Source organism: Helicoverpa zea, chromosome 21 (genome assembly GCF_022581195.2).
Source record: "Helicoverpa zea isolate HzStark_Cry1AcR chromosome 21, ilHelZeax1.1, whole genome shotgun sequence".
NCBI lineage: Eukaryota > Metazoa > Arthropoda > Insecta > Lepidoptera > Noctuidae > Helicoverpa > Helicoverpa zea.
The window spans coordinates 4,513,911-4,531,108 of record NC_061472.1 but is presented as its reverse complement, the minus strand read 5'-3'; the positions used below and the strand labels follow the sequence as shown (position 1 = coordinate 4,531,108).

The 17,198-nt window shown below is 38.8% G+C and overlaps 1 protein-coding gene across 1 annotated transcript in view; it reads right to left on the bottom strand.

Moving 5' to 3' along the window:
• LOC124640535 (tRNA (adenine(58)-N(1))-methyltransferase catalytic subunit TRMT61A) overlaps positions 1–17,198 on the bottom strand; it is a 61,532-nt gene that overhangs the window by 26,031 nt on the left and 18,303 nt on the right. Inside the window, exon 5 of the mRNA XM_047178315.1 lies at positions 7,363–7,532. Coding sequence (XP_047034271.1) covers positions 7,363–7,532 — 170 coding nt within the window. The remainder of the gene's footprint in view (positions 1–7,362; positions 7,533–17,198) is intronic.

The following is a 17,198-nucleotide window of genomic DNA, read 5'->3' as shown; positions in this document are numbered from 1 at the left end:
CCCGAGTATTTCATGTGAATTTCAGCTTGATACGTCCACGCGTTCTTAAGATAAAGGGTCTTGACAGACAGACAGACAGACAGACAGACAGACAGACAGACAGACAGACAGACAGACAGACAGACGGACAACAAAGTGATCCTATAAGGGTTCCGTTTTTTCCTTTCGAGGTACGGAACCCTAAAAAATGACAAGAAGTTTTTTACCTCGATGTTTATATGATGTTATGGTCTTCTTAATCAGTCGTTCTAAGCTCGTCTATACATTCACTATTTGTCATTACTCATCTAGTATAAAATTAATATTATTCACTATTTGTTAAAATAATTTAATCCGGTCCTATTTTCTTGACACTGATTAAATAATTATCAAGTCTACTTGTAGACAATGTATTCAAGTTTTGGGAATTAACAAATGAACAACAAGTAACTCTCTGCATTACTCAGACGCTATCAAATACAAGTTTTCTAATTTGCATATAATTTAAATAGATTTAATATTATTATGTCTGAGATCAAGACATTAGGTTGTCCGCACCAATTATTTAATCAAGATTGAAATGCGGTACATTAGAATATATTAAGACAAGAAAAACACAATAATTAGATTTAAAAGAGTGAAGATAATGAGACGGGAATGATCGGTCATATCTATGAGTGATGTGGGAATGAATGAATGAACGAATGAGAAGGCTTTGTCTGGTCGCAGCTGCGTCGACAAATAAATCATTTCGGTAAATAATGCTATCTAAATTAGGACAGACGCTTGTTTAGATTGTAATTGGAGAGTTATTAGAAGTGAACTTTAGTGTTAGATTTTATTGAAAGCTGTTTTCGGAAACTACAAATACATTTGTTTTAATGAGAATAAGTTATTTTTATTTTGCATTTACTTTCCCTCGCTGAATAGGTTAATGATAATGTTAAAGGTAATTTTTTCTTTTGCCACGAAACTTTGCTTCGGACCTGACTATTTACGCAAAACAATGTAAGAAAACACGCAAGTAATAAAAACCCTAATGTAGCCCAAACAGTCAATAAATACAGACGCACTCAAACACACACTTTCTAAAACCTTTTAAAATCCTGGCTAGATTAAGGCCTCGCACAGAATAGGGCCACATTAGGCACACGTAACGCCCCTCATACACTACGGTGGTACAAGCCTCCCGTCCTATAATGGTCGTATAATGGTGACAGTGCTATTAGACCCTCGTTGATTTGCTGCGCGGGCGCCGCTCTCGTTTGGCATAAACGGCTCAGGTGGGCCTTATTAGGGTCGCAAATATTCGAGCACAAGGTCTGTTGTCTTCAGGAAGGCATGGCTACTTTCATGATTTAGTAGTCATATTAAACAGGGATTTCTGTACAGTTGGTTATACTAGCATCTATTGCTAGCTTGAATTTAATGGTATCTATGTAATTGAATTTGTAAGGAGTGTACCGTAAACGGTAAACTACTTAGATAATTGAATTAACATCTCTCAAAAGGGCACTAAGATTAATCTACCGAGTGCCAGTCATAAGTTTACTGACTACGGGTTTCAAGCACTATTTTATGTTAGTATCATTTTAAACAGAACATAAGTGATCATGACTCGTGTCAATGCACTTTGAACTTTGAAAGAAACACATCTGTTATAGAAAACGAAAGTAAAGACATCATTGGCCGTGTAACCTTTTTTATTGCATTTAACAATACTTATTGGTATGAGATAAATTCAGTCAACAATGGTCTAGACAGATACCTTGATAGATACACCACCGAATATTTGAACAGACTGATAAACGAATATGAAATGGATTTACATATATATCGATGACATATTCATTTGGATCGTTTGTATCCGAAAGTGTTATATTTGTACGTAATCCCAAAGAGAAGTCATGATAGTACCTACTTTATAATGAAAACAAACATTGCTAACCCGGAGCAAAGTCAAAACTAAATTCAAATTGAAGGCTACAAAGCCTGAATCACTTGACATTTAAGCGAAATAAGCTCAGTTAAACGCACGTGTGTAGTCGAAAATATATTAGCGGCATGCGTTTACGAAAATTTATGAATACTAAATACCGCAGCGACTAACAAGATCCAGTTTGGCAATTTATCAACGTCCAGCCACTCAATTGTGCGAGATTGGCTACTTTCGACTTTATCAGATACCTTGCTTAAGATTTAAGGGGATTTATAGACAGAGGGGATTACGGCGACCAGCTGTCTGGCAGGCAATGATTTAAAAGCTGTAGAAATTGCAGCTCATTGAAATAAATGTTGCGACTTGATTTATGAAATTTTTAGTTTATTTTGACATAGTTTATCCGGGTATTGTTGGTGGATTTATGCTGTTACAAATATAACTCGAGTTATGGTATTTGAAAAAGGTGTGTCAAGATCATTGTAGCTACTGAAGTTATATTTAAGTAAATAGTAATTTTGGGCGGGATGTTTAAATAAGTTTGGACACATGCATTTTTGTATGCAAGTAAAATAAAATCATGCCCTCTAAAACCTAAGACAACAAAGGAGGATGTTTAATATATAAGAAGCTGATCAATATCAACAATTTAATAATCTAAGACCTAGTACAGTTGCATGCATATTCATACTCACGAACATAACTTAGATCAATGATATGCATCAGCCGAAGCGTCATTACTGCCGATGTACCAAGGCGGCCGTAAATCAGCTTAACCCAAATAGGAAAACACCATAAGATCCAGCAAAGTAATCTAGTAATGCAGTCTTAATATATGACTATGGGCATACCCGGGCCGCTTTTAGCTAGATTTTAAAAAGCCCTGCTGATTTTCCCACGGATGCTGGGCCTTTGTTCTTAGGCATGTGCCGCGTGCGCAAGAATTTTATCGATAAACTCGAATCTTTCGCAGAGTTTTTGGAAATATGATGTGAGCTTTCTTTGAATACTAATGCACATAAATAAGTGTGGACATTGCAGGAATTACGCTGTTTATCTTGTATCGTGTTAAACTGACTGAACCTGTTATCTTTGAGTTGAGTCACTTTGACACTATGCTTTGCATATCTGATAGCAGTGGAGTGATTTAATTTCCATTTTCAGACTAAGTAGGCGTTCAAGCATAAAAACGTTTTACGGTTCATATTTCTGTCAGCAACTATTGTATAGTAGAAACAGCAATAGTTAAATTGAAGTATTATTGCGAGGCAATGCGTTTATCGATAATCGATAGTACTAAACATGTCGTATCGACAGCACTCGGCTACCGTTCGCGAAACGTGACCGCCCGCGACAAACGGCGCGCGTGACGTTTCCGAACGCAGCCCGATATGTCGCCGATACCAGCACATCACTACACACTAATCTAACCTTTATTCCGAAGGCTTTAACAGATATATTCCTGTAGGTACTCTGTTGTCACGTCAGAAGTTTTTCCTACGTATTATTTAAAGTTGATATAAAGTTTATGTTAAAAGCGTTAGTACAGCAATTTTCATGCTTTACCTTCGGTGTTGCGATGCTAGTGCTAATAGAGGTATTACATAAGTTTATTTATACATAGAATATAAATTGATTTTGTATTTTATACCAAACAAACTTTTAGTAGCATAATGCGCGAGTGAAGTTACAATGAACTGATGATGATTGATAAAAACGGATATTAAATATTTTTTTCCTTAAATTTCTGCATCTTACAACAATCTTTATTCCAAATGGTCGTATTTTATCCATTCAGGTTACGATTGTAAATTCAACAACAGAACTGATTTTCAGAAGGTCCATTAGACAACCAAGATGGGAACACAAATCATTTATTTTACCGATTTGTTGTGGCCAGAATGCAATAGATGTTGAGATACAAACCGGTGGGCTTTGGGCCTTATGTTGCTTGGCATATAGGCTCTACTTAACAAAAGAGAATACAATTGGGAGATAATTTAACCTGATAGCCTAGAAAAGGTCCTTTCTTAGGTACTAGAAGACATGTAGGTACGTTTGCACCAAACATTACATGCTACAGAAATCAATACAATTTACTGAAGCACGCCTTCTAACCATACTTTAGCCTGTGGCAGCATTCCCTTGCATGTGAAACGAGCGGGTGACAAGAGCCGACAGGCATGATGACTAACAGAGAGAAAATCGCGCTGGTGAGCCAGGCCTATCTGATCGAGACACCTGGGATGAAATAGTAACCGTTTGTTGGATCAAGTCATCAATGTGAAGAAGAGATGTAATTAAGTTAAGTTAAAGAGAGTTTTCACTGAACATTACATGCTACAGAAGTCCATACATTTTGCCAGAGCCTTCTAACCATACTATAGCCTGTGGCAACATTCCCTTGCATGTGAAACGACCGGGTGACAAGAGCCGACAGGCATGATGACTAACAAAGAGACAATCGCGCTGGTGAGCCAGGCCTATCTGATCGAGACACCTGGGATGAAATAGTAACCGTTTGTTGGATCAAGTCATCATTGTGAAGAAGAGATGTATTTAAGTTAAGTTAAAGAGAGTTTTCACTGAACATTACATGCTACAGAAGTCCATACATTTTGCCAGAGCCTTCTAACCATACTATAGCCTGTGGCAACATTCCCTTGCATGTGAAACGACCGGGTGACAAGAGCCGACAGGCATGATGACTATAGTTCGGCCATTCAGAGAATGCGTTCCTGACACGTCGCGATTGAACTGACGACGTAACTTTGCAATGGCGTTGCAGTTACGATAAAAATATTTTTGCTGGTTGTTTACCGTTTTAACAATTGAGGAGCATTAAAACAACATTATTATATCAATAATCAATGAATGTAGTTACGTCGTCAGTTCAATCGCGACGTGTCAGGAACGCATTCTCTGAATGGCCGAACTATAACAAAGCGACAATCGCGCTGGTGAGCCAGGCCTATCTGATCGAGACACCTGGAATGAAATAGTAACCGTTTGTTGGATCAAGTCATCATTGTGAAGAGGAGTTGTACTTACGTTAACATAAAGAGAGTTTTAAGGCTAGCGAGAACACAACAGTATTTTTTGGGATAATTCTTGGATTGCAAAGTCTGTTTAGCTAACCCAAAATCTTTTTTATAGTTTCTGTGGTGTTTAAATAATTCATTCATTTGTTTTGATAATTCATGTACGGCTTATGTTATTGAATTACGGTTTATGAATTAATTTTGTTTATACGGGAACATGAGAAGGTTTATCTTATCATCCAGCTTTATTTATTTATTTATCTAAATACATTTACCATTACAGGTTGCCCCAACGCGATAAACGCTCCTTTATATGTGTATCCAGAATGATTATAATTATGGGTGTGACATGCATCCTGTTAAAGGAAAAATAAAACTTGTAAAACTAAAAGGTCGCCACTTCTCAAGTAGATACTGCAATATCTAGACCACAACCACAAATTCAAGGAAACAGTAAAATATTCTCACATATATTGGAAGGAGGCAATCAATTTACATCAATCAATCAATGACTTTGCCTAAGTAACTTCCATTTAATTCGAAACACGATCACTATTCACTGTGATGGGCGGGTTAGTACCCCATCCACTTCAACTTTCTGCAACTTCAATCTACGTCACTGTTAGATTTATCTGGGGCTTTGAAATCGGCCAGATTTGCTGATACTAGGATGCTAAGCGATTGCGGACCCCTAAGGAAGTTTATTAGGATTTTGGGATATTTGGAAATAACTTCTGGAATTTATGAGTGGCCCAAGTCAGGCAAGCATTTACTTAAGGCAATCTGAAACCTAAATTATGGTTTTATAATGAAAAGCCTAGGACAGTCTGTAATTAAATATTCAGAAATGATGAGGGAAATTATGTACCATATTCGGTTAAGGCTTACCGCATATTTTTTTGTTTGTATAGTAACGATAACGACGAGCTTCGAGGAACCTTTAATGAAAATCGCTGGTTTGAATGCCCGACCATTAAGACTTATGACCGCATTTACTCAGCAATACGCGTTTCACGTATCCGCGTAAGTCCAATTATCCGCCGAATCGACTATGTATCCGCTGTAACCCCATTCATATCCGCGGGCCCATTCAATTTAGGACGTGCTACCTTTTAGGGTATATTCTATTTACAAATAGTAAATTCTTCTTGCTATTAGTAAGTTTTAGGGTCCATTGAATAAGATAGATAGACGAAGGTATGAACCGGAGCCAATCCGATAATAATGATGACAGGATAGAAATGAAGACTTATCTTGAAGACGTTAGTTACGATGAAAAAAATTAGAATTAAAAGGTTCGATGACAAACCAAATAAAGACTTCTCAAAAAAGTTCAAATTTACAAACCTTGAACTCTTGTCTGCAAACATACTATGTATTTATGTAAGATAAAATATAGGATTTAATAAAACAGACAGATCTGTGCCCACTTTACAATCACGTCCAATTGTACTTGTCACACAGTTTAATGTGTTTGACCTTTAGCTGTATGTGTAATATCGGAGTCAGCATTTACTATTACATATCTAAGGCTTGAACTTACTTTTGTAATGTGTAAAAAGTAACTTTTGTTTTGGGTTAATTATAAGTGCTGTGTCGTTGGTTTTGCAAGATCAATTGCATGTGGTCCTGAGTTGAATTCAGAAATCATTACTAGATCCTGAATTCGATTACCAGGTTAGACTGTCTCATTGGGTTCTAAGTACTTAACTGGTTTTTCCTATAGGTGTTCCAGATTATAGATACGGGCTCATCGCAATTATATAGGATGTGAACTACTAATAATCTATTTTACATTACAATAGAAACAAAATTAACTCGAAATTCAAAACCAAATCCAACGTACCACAAATTATTTGAATGGCCTTAAACCGGTACAAGTACAGAACAGTAGGCTATACCAAGTGATACTGTCAATTACCTGCTCGTTAGGCCTGATCGATCCTCGTCGTGTGTTGAGGACCCGTAACTCAACCGTCTAATGTGTCAGGTCAGTATGGCCCAGATGTGGCCATTAGTAAATTAAGACCTGATGGGAGATACGCCTGAGGTATGTTTTGTTTGCTTGAATATTTTAGTTAGGTTGCACTAATTAAAGTTGGATTATTGTTTAGATTGCTTTTTGGGAACACTAGTTTATAAGATCTTGTTTAGGTGTAACTGTGCCTACGCCCTTATTATTATAATCTGACGTAAATTAGTCTCAATATGTGCTATTGTGGCTGTAGTGTGTTTTAATATAGATTTATAAGCTTGAGAACCGATTCAGCCCCATGTATATAGCTTGTTTATGACAAATAGCAATTAAGACTGAGATTCCACGCTGTTTAATTTCTCGATATGTTTGGAGACAAATCAGAGTTCATAGTTCGTCAACGGTTTCTGTTCAAATTAGATACTTACCTTTTGCTTCAAGAACGATAAATCCCTAACGGGGATTGTTCTCCTAGTGACCTTGATTTCAGTCTGCAATACTTCCATGGTAGATATTTCTTGAAAGCCGTAGTCTTGAAGTGCTAGGCATGTTCTCTGAACTTGCTCGATGCAAGGAGAGAATGAGCAGAATCTTCCGCCTGGAATAAAACGTTAATGGTTAGGACAACAAAACAGTGAATTTTAACGAATTTTTGAGAGAGGCTTTCTTGTATAGCATAGGGGGTTAAGATGTGAATCTTCAGTATATGGATGCAAATACAATTTTTGATAGCAGGCTAATAGCATGATGGGACGTTTGGGAGTTGCAGGTGAAAATTTCAATAAAACACATTTCAAAATTTCGTTCTTTGACATAGTAACTTTTGATACAGCAATGACCTCATAACGGTTCGTATTCAATTGTGCATCTCAGATATGAGATAGCAGTGACGAAGTCGTATCGTACGCCACACTATCGAACATCTCCGTATTGTGTTAACTCGCATCACAATGGTTCGACCGGATAATGTCCAGAGGGATTCCTCGCTCCACGTCAGGACCCGGTCGGGCTCATAACAATGTTTGAAACGACCAGGGGCGATCGACCTCGCTATTACACAATCCAAACAAAACCAAAACCTCTACCACTTTATAATGCGAGCGCGCACGTAAAAAAGCTCCAGACATAACAAAATGTCGACAGATGTTTTCATTCCCATGTGATAGATACGAGATGACCGGCTGAGAGCAAGATAGCGTACCCTTTTTGTTACCGCGATACCGTTTCGAAATTTTTACAAGTCCAAAATGCTCAGGAAGAGACACATCGTCTTTTATGTGGCCCGCTTATTCTTATCTGTTGTCAAATCTTATCGACCAATAAGGACAGCGGACGTCACTCACTCTGCCAATCTGAGAGGCGCGGGCGCTTCTCTGCGGGGGGTGAATTTAAAAATTGTTCCATTTTTAAAATGTGTATCGCGTGCCTGGATGGTATAACCCGCGCTCTATTAACATAATGTAGTTAGAGACGCTACGTGGAACGTAATGAAGCCATTATTGAGGATAATCTCCGTGCCTTGACACAGTGCGCCACAGTTATGTGGAATGTAAAAATGGCAAGTTTACATTGCAGAGCTTATTTTGCAGCTTATAAGAACGGGTAGGTATATAGTAATGCAGAACAGAAATCTTTATTTTATGCAACTCCTTTGTAAAACATGTATTTCAAAACACCTATGGCTTATGCATTTTGAAATGTCTGTTTCACTTATTATCAAAAATTATGATCTTTCACACGCTTCTAACCCTGATACAAATCATATAATTTTCGCAACGTTTTTCCTTAAGATTTTTGTGTTGCAGTCCACAAACTGTCACTACAAAGGTTCCTAGCAGAGGTCGTATAGGTGGTGAAATATGTAATACACTATCTTAATGCATCGCGAGTCACGTACTCGCTTCGAGTCGACTCGACTCGATTCGATAGCGAGAGGGCCGAGTATCGAGTTATCTTAGTTACATGATTCCAAGTGTTCAATTAAAGTTAATTAATCACTGATGACGATTTGATTAGTTGTTTGTAGATAAATGAAGGCTCTTTATCTTATTAGTATTTAGTGGGCATTTGAAAGTTAATGTCTTCTAAGATTTCGTTGCTAGGGTTGACAGGATTTCAGGTTTATCGTGGGAAATGTTAAAGATCGAATTGGGATTTATGTGAAAATAATTTACAACTTGTTAACCTTTTCCTACTATCCGCCACCTGGGGACCTTAGATTTATTGAATATTTGATGTAATACTGCATGTAATGTTGTCTGCCATTAATTTAAACGATATTGCTTTTACATACATATTTTCAATAAAATATATGTAGTTGATTTGGTCAAGATTGGCAGATCGAAAGAGTACTTTTTAATTGTAACACCAGAGTAGCCGCACGGGCCCTATACAGACGCTTGTGCTTTTATATGAAGATGAATGTTTGTCAGGCCGTAAAAAGGTGTCAATGATAACTGCACTGTAACTAAAAACATTTACCCACACTTAAGACGTCGATTAATCTGCACGCACAACAGCATAGCACACAGCTTAAAAATATATTTTAGGGATGCTTAGAAAGATTCTGTTAATTAAGAGTTGGATATCAAAAAAGAAAGTATCAATAAAATAAACACGGATATCTACTAGTTACAGTAAGTACCTACCACAGTACAAAATGTTAAACACGACACAAACCATACAGCCAGTCTTAGCACGGCACAGCAAGGTAAAGGGTGAGCCGAACACAGCCGTTAGTCATCCTCGGCAGTTGCGCTTGCGCCGGGTCAGGGCACAAGAATGCCGCCTAATTGACAGATTGGCGAGGACGGCCCGACGGGCTTGTCACTGCTACTTAATAAACCTCACTTGCTTTAGTAATTGTTTAACAATTTAGAATTTTCGGCGAACAATTTAGGAGGTATTGCGGAATTTGTAGTGACATATTGCGGGCTTGAGCATCATCATCCTCCTGCCCTTATCCCAATTTTATTTGGGGTCGGCGCAGCATGTTTTCTTCTTCCATACTCTTCTATCTGCCGTCATCTCACAAGTAACATTCTTTCTTACCATATCTACTTTCACACAATCCATCCATCGTTTCTTTGGTCTTCCTCTTCCACTATATCCGTCTACGTTCATACTCATCACCTTCCTCACAACATGACTCTCATCCCTCCGCATCACATGCCCATACCACGACAGCCGGTTTCCACGCAGTTTTTCTGATACCGGCGCTACTTTCAAACTTCCTCTTATATACTCATTCCTCACTCTATCCATTCGCGTAACTCCACACATACCTCTTAACATTCTCATCTCTGCCGCATGCAATTGTCTTTCATTCGTCGCTTTTGTGGGCCAGCACTCTGATCCATACAAGACAGCAGGCCTGACCATACTCTTGTAAATTTTCCCCTTAACTTTAAGGGGAATACGAGGGTCACAAGTTGTTCCCGTTACCTGCCGCCATTTCATCCATCCTGCGTTAATTCTGTGCGTAACTGTCCGATCTATTTCGCCATCGCCCTGAATAAGCGAACCGAGATACCGGAAATCGGAGCAGACTGGAAGAAGTGCGTTATCCAGCGCTATGGCTTCAGGACTGGAGAGACCGCCGAAATCGCAGAACATATATTCGGTCTTGGTTCTGCTGATTTTTAAGCCAACATTCTCCAGTCTCTGTTGCCAACTCCCCAATCTGCTCTGGATCTCAGGTCCGTCTTCACTAACCAGGACGATGTCGTCGGCAAACAGCATGCACCAGGATGCCTCCTCCTGTATGTCCGCCGTCAAGGCGTCCATAATAAGCAGGAAGAGGTAAGGACTTAAAGCAGACCCTTGGTGCAGGCCCACAGCCACACTGAACTGGTCAGTATTGCCGGCCGACGATCGGACATACGTACAGGACTGCCTGTACATCGCACGAACTAACTCCACATACTTCCCAGGCACACCTTTCTCTTTCATGGCCCACCATAACACTTCCCGAGGCACCCTATCATACGCTTTCTCAAGGTCAATGAACACCATGTGCAGATTCCTGTGCACACGTCTGTACTTCTCGCACAATTGGCGAAGTGCGAAGATGGCGTCCATTGTTCCTCGACCTGGCATAAACCCAAATTGGTTTTGGGTAATTTCACTCTCTTCTCGCACTCTTTTCTCTATCACTTTCTCCCATACCTTCATAGTATGCGACATGAGCTTTATCCCCCTATAGTTGCCGCAATCTTGCACATCCCCTTTATTCTTGAAGATGGGCACTAGCGAACTACTGCACCATTCTTGCGGGATGACTTCTTCATGCAGCAACTTATTGAAGAATAAAGTCAGCCACATACATCCGTTCTTCTTTAACACCTTCCACACCTCAGCTGGTATATCATCAGGGCCCAAGGCCTTTCCATTCTTCATACTTCCAAGTGCTCTTTCTACCTCATCCATGCTAATTTCTCTTACCAATCCCTTATTTACTTGTGCCTCTTGGAGTATTCCATTCCAAACATTCTCTTCATTCATAAGCTTTTCAAAATAAACCTTCCATCTCTCTTTTATTTCTTCATCATTACACAAAACCTTGCCAGACTCATCTTTTATGCATTTTATGTGGGTTATATCCCTCGATCGTCTCTCTCTCTCTTTCGTAATTCGGTAGAGCTCTTTTTGGCCTCTTGGACTGTCCAGGGAGTTGTACAACCTCTCCTGCGCCTTAGCTCTGGCAACTGCTACCGCCTTCTTTGCTTTTCTCTTCCATTCCATGTATATTCTCTTTCTGTCATCCTTCAGACTTGCATTCGCTATTTCAACATTCTGCCATTCTTTGAATGCTACTTTCTTTTCTTTCAAAACCTTTTGTACTTCATCATTCCACCACCCTGTATGTATCTCTATCTATCAAACCTTTTCCTCTCGACTCTCCGCACACGTCTTTTGCGACTTCCCTTATATGGCTTGCCATTTCACTCCAACATTCATTCACACATCTACCTTCCATCTCCTTCATTTCTGTCATTTTTTCCACAACCTGACTCCTAAATACATCAGCACATTCTTCCTTCTCTAGCATACGCCACCTAATCCTTGGAGGGGGCCGATCTTTGTTGCTTTTGGGCGAGACAGTTACTTTGACATCCAGAATCACAAGTCGGTGCTGAGTGACTAATGCTTCGCCTGGCAGCACTTTGCAGTTTTTGACACAACATAGACTACTCCGCTTCACCACCATATTGCGGGCTTGAGCAATTTACTGGATATTGTGATGTGATTTATTGTGGCAGTATTGGTACTCTGTTTTTTTCTGACTCTCTGGGACTAACTTAAAGTGAGCTTTCGAAGGAAGTTTTCTTCCTAATTGTTAGCAATTCCTTTTTAGATGAGTTCAAGAGAGTTTTTAGGATTCAAGATTTCTGGAGGTTTGGTTTACAGCATTTTTTTCTGTCGAGCTTTCGACAGATTCCTGACATGTGAACACACAAAAACTATAACAACACATATACTAAGCAAATATATAACTTATAACTGATTCGAATGGCAAATGTCAACCCTACCAACCCCTGCCCATAAACATTTTCAAAACAGCTTAAGACCAAGTCGGATAAAGATATTCCAAAACGGACCTCATAAAACAATGTTAGGCCCTGAGGTCAAGACACAGCAAAGTCGCCTAATTGATAAATTGGTGGACTGGCTGTGTCACTGCCGCTTAGCAACGGACCCTTTGTTGCTTAACTAATTGCTGCCTTGAGGCGGTTTTAGCTTAGTCATTATGAAATCTTATTTGTAAATGAATGATGCTGATTAGGCTTGTGGCATTGGAGGGTTGGTATTTTGTCAAAAAGTATATTGATTTGTTAGTCCACATTGGTATGATTTAGATGGGGTTTATGCCCACACAAAATGTATAGTCAAGTCAGAGAGAGCTCTTCAAAATTGACGCATGGAATGGCGCCTTGCAATTGTAAAATTTTGAGCGTTAATGCGCAAAAATATTTCAATTTACCAGACGTTTAAATCGATAAGTAGGGGCATAAATATGAATTTGTGAAGATAGATACAGTGTGCATGAAAATAATAGGTACCTAAACTGCAGAAGAGTACCAAGCAAATCATAGCACCTAAACACTGCACTCAAATAAGACGGTTGTAAGCCATAATTTGTGGCGTCGTAAATACTATGTAGAGATGTGAAGCGATCTAAATGTCAAGTCTAGTCTGAAGGTATCGACACAAGTCTAATCCTGGCAGACTGCTACAATATGCGTTACGTAACAAGGGCTTTGTGCCGTAAGTACCCCCATTCACCGATGGATTTAGTGATGCACTGTGGTCTGTATCGGTAGATTAAACGTTTAAAGTATTCGATTGTGACGGGGTGACCACTAAAAACAAGCCTCTTCAAAACTTTATACATAAGGATTTCACATGAATTAAATTGAGAAGAGTAGCTAAAATGGAAATAGACACTGGTACCGCTTAAATGCAAGGACAAAAAAAATGCAAAAACATTTCAAACATATTAGTTGTTTGCCTAGTTAAATAAATCATCTACTGCTGCTGATTAGCCAATTAAAATTACTTTATTGGGAATTTTCAGCCTTCTGATTGACAGGAGTCACAAAATCCAGCTTGCTGTGTGGTATTGATAGGTATCGATGAACATGTCCCATCACTACCCTGTACCTATCTATACAATGTAAAGCAACACATCACAATAGCCACGTCACTAACAATACTGGACAAGCCATTGATGTATTAGTAAAGATAACGCGGTGAAATCACATGTGTATGCGCGTACGCAGCGTAATGAGGTCGGCTCGCAATCCACTCGTGCGCATACCGTATTGTTCTTTCAATGATCCGATTGGAATTAAGCTACGTCGATACCTCGTCGCTTTGTTGGGTAATGGTAAATTGTGGTAACATTTTATGTAATCTGGTAGACAAAAGAAGCGAAATGAACATGGTTAGACTGAATTGGATGCGATTAGCAGAGATTTCAAAGAGAGCGAAAAGAAAACTTTCAAGTACGTATTTTGTAAATATTTTTGTGAATTTTCAGGTTTTCGTGGGATAGTCAATGACTTCATAACTTTCCTAGATACATATTCATGAGCACAAAGCACATGTTTTTCGTTGAATTCGTACATAGGCAAGGTGTTTCGCCCGCGTGCGGCATGGGGCGTCGTCGTCGGGGTGGCCCGCGCATGCGTCGGCCCCGCCCCCGCCCGCGGCTGCGCTCGCGCCGACAACCCGTACTATTATCAACATACCACCTATAAACCCAATGTTGTAATTTAATGTAAACAATCATGGGAAGTGGTGAGGATTGTTCTGTCATGTTTGTTTGCAATATGATATTCATTTATTCGTAACATTGTAAGGTAAAGCCGTAAAGGTGTGCCTAGTTTTGAGGTTAGGTTATAATAACGTTATTAATATGATACGTGCATGTTTATTATGAATTGCAATTCGTAATGTTATTTAGGAATTATAGTGGTAGCACATGACTGAGGTTTAAACGTGTACCTACCATTCGTAGATGAATCACCACTTGATATGTTAAACATGTTAAACCTTAACCCCAAAGTAAGATCCGCAGCTGAAAACTTGAACAAAATATAATCAAATACAATTTACATTTTCAACGACTAATACCGGGAAGGCATCCGATGGCGGATAATGAAATTCCAAGTACGATGCGTTCAATTAATTTAAAAAACATTCGTTAATTTTATTAATGCGCTCAAGCCTAAATCTACGATCACTGGAAGATGTGATCGCGAACGCCTTCTCATTTTCGAAATTAGCAAATGAATAAAAAACAAAATGTTGGTAACCGCCAACAGAGTGGACAAGATAAAGAAATATACGGAGAGGTGCCTGCGTTCGAGGGTCCAGATAACACCATTAACGCCGGGGAGGCTGGCGAACAAAACAATAGAAAGGGACGCTAATATCGGTCCATTTCCGAAAAAGTTAACTTTTTCAACATGGCCACTGCAAAATGAACACTATTTAAAAGAGCATAAGGTACTATACTGAAAGACGATTAAAATGACATAAGTCATGAAGCAGTTGAACAAAGAGTTGATACAATTGGAGGAGCAAAAGGGACAATACCCGATGGTATTGATAGCGAAATGAGTGGAGTAAGTTTTTCTCAGCCACCCAGCCAGCAACATAATTAATGATGTTCGTGTTGGAGACGAATTTATAAATTGGCTTTATTCCGTTTTTAACAAAGGGTGGGACATATGTGATAGGGCTGATAGCTAATCTACCAGAATGCGACATAATTAGCGAATCGTTTTAACGATTAACGTGTGATAATATTTGTCTCTGAACATCTTTGAGAATCTGATAAGAATAGTCACTTTAAACGTACATTCTTACAGGCAAAATTTGTAATAAGGACAGGTCATATAAGAGTCTTTGTAGAAATACCATATAGGAGTTGGATGTTAAGTTAAAGAAACATTGCAGTGATCTCAAAGTATAAAGCACGAAGATGGTGATGATGAAGTAGAATAAGATAGTAATGAAGTAATAGTATACAATGATACGATGCTAGCAACAATATACAAACACTATAAGCATTTATTTTAAAGTAAATTCACTTAAGCACAAAAACCGAAGAAATAACACCAGCGCAACTAACACTAATGACCTTTCAAAAGAAATTATAGCAAAATAAGGAACGCTTCACTCAGTTTCTTTAACAATATGAAATGCTAAGTGCATTGCAATTGTACGATGGGGGATAAGAGAATAAGTAACAGAATTCATGCTAGACTATAATAGAATTCCAATTTGCTATCGTAGCAATAACATCTTGACTGTATTAATTCCATAGGTCGCGTCTCTAATATTGTTTTTCTTAAGTTTCTTGCTTTTGAATTTGTAATTTACTGGTTGGTTACATTAGAACTGGGAAAAGTGGTGTTTGAATTTAGAAACAATTCTAAGATATTGTGGTACCGGATTGCTGTTCTGATTTCAAGTTTCATCTTGTTAACACGGTTCCCAAAAACCCTCAGTTTGAATATGAAATACTTGTCTATTTATTTGTTCCTTTATTTCAGGCTCTTTAGCACAAAGATTAACATTGCAGTCTATCATTTTAACTGGCAGTTAGACATAATAGCAAACACAATCAGCAACAACAATCCGAAAGATGTAACACAAAATATTGTTATTATCTTAACCGCCTTCAAATTCCATTCTCAGCAATAAATAAAAGGAAGCGCAATCAGGATCGTAAATGTGAGAGAGCATTATTTGTTTCGCATATAATAATGGCATATTTAGTGTGCGATATCAGTTAATACGGAGAGGCTGGCATAAATCGGCGCGGGCGCAATCTAACATCGCGGCGGTCGCTCGCCCCGCCCCCCGCGAGTAACTCACTGCTATCTGCCCCGAATATTGTTAATCAGTGTATCATTAGCTCGCGAGTGCGACGCACACTCGCTGATTTTTTTCTGAAGGATTTAATTAATGTTATTTGAATGTACCTGTACCTACATTGGTAATTCGAAGCTTTGTAAAGATTCTGTAAAGTGTAGGACTTTCCAAGCCCTTCGTTTCCATTAGGAATCTTATGGGTCTTCTCAAAGTCATTTTAGTGCATATCTAATGTGACGTTTTCAGTATACTCCGGCAATAAACCTGACAAGGCTTGTAGCACACTTCCGAGAAAAAGAATGCTGGTAACTTGGTCGCACTTTCAATTACCTAATTGGTAAAAGCTCAAAGCTCTTCTTCACATATTTTCTTGAAAACCAACGGAAAGGGACTATAAAAAGTCCTAATTCGCACCAAAATTCAGTTCGTATGTATCAGCGATGGCTTGGCTGGTGCTCGATAGCCGCATAGCGCACAGCCACGATACAGATAAAGCTAACGGGGAGGCGCTGCTATAAATACCAAAACGAACCAAACGCTGCCTCTGTCCCACTCATACTGCCCTGGTACTTTCAGCTCGGTATAGTAATGTTTTGTCATAGGAGTTTTTATTTAGAAAAAAGTACATAAAGAAAAGGTAGTTAATCATCTAGTACTTCATAGGATCCAGTAAAGGTTCTAGAAACTTCCACAGCAAAAGCTTATTACGGATACTGTCATAACCGCAAAGCCTGTCAAACGAATCGGTTCTACAAATACGAAACAATTAGTTCATACCTTTATCTCCATAAAATGTCCGTGTCCAGAGATTTCATGTCACAGATTTCATTGTATGTAAATATCCGCAATGTAATTAACCTCCGGCAACAAAACAAAT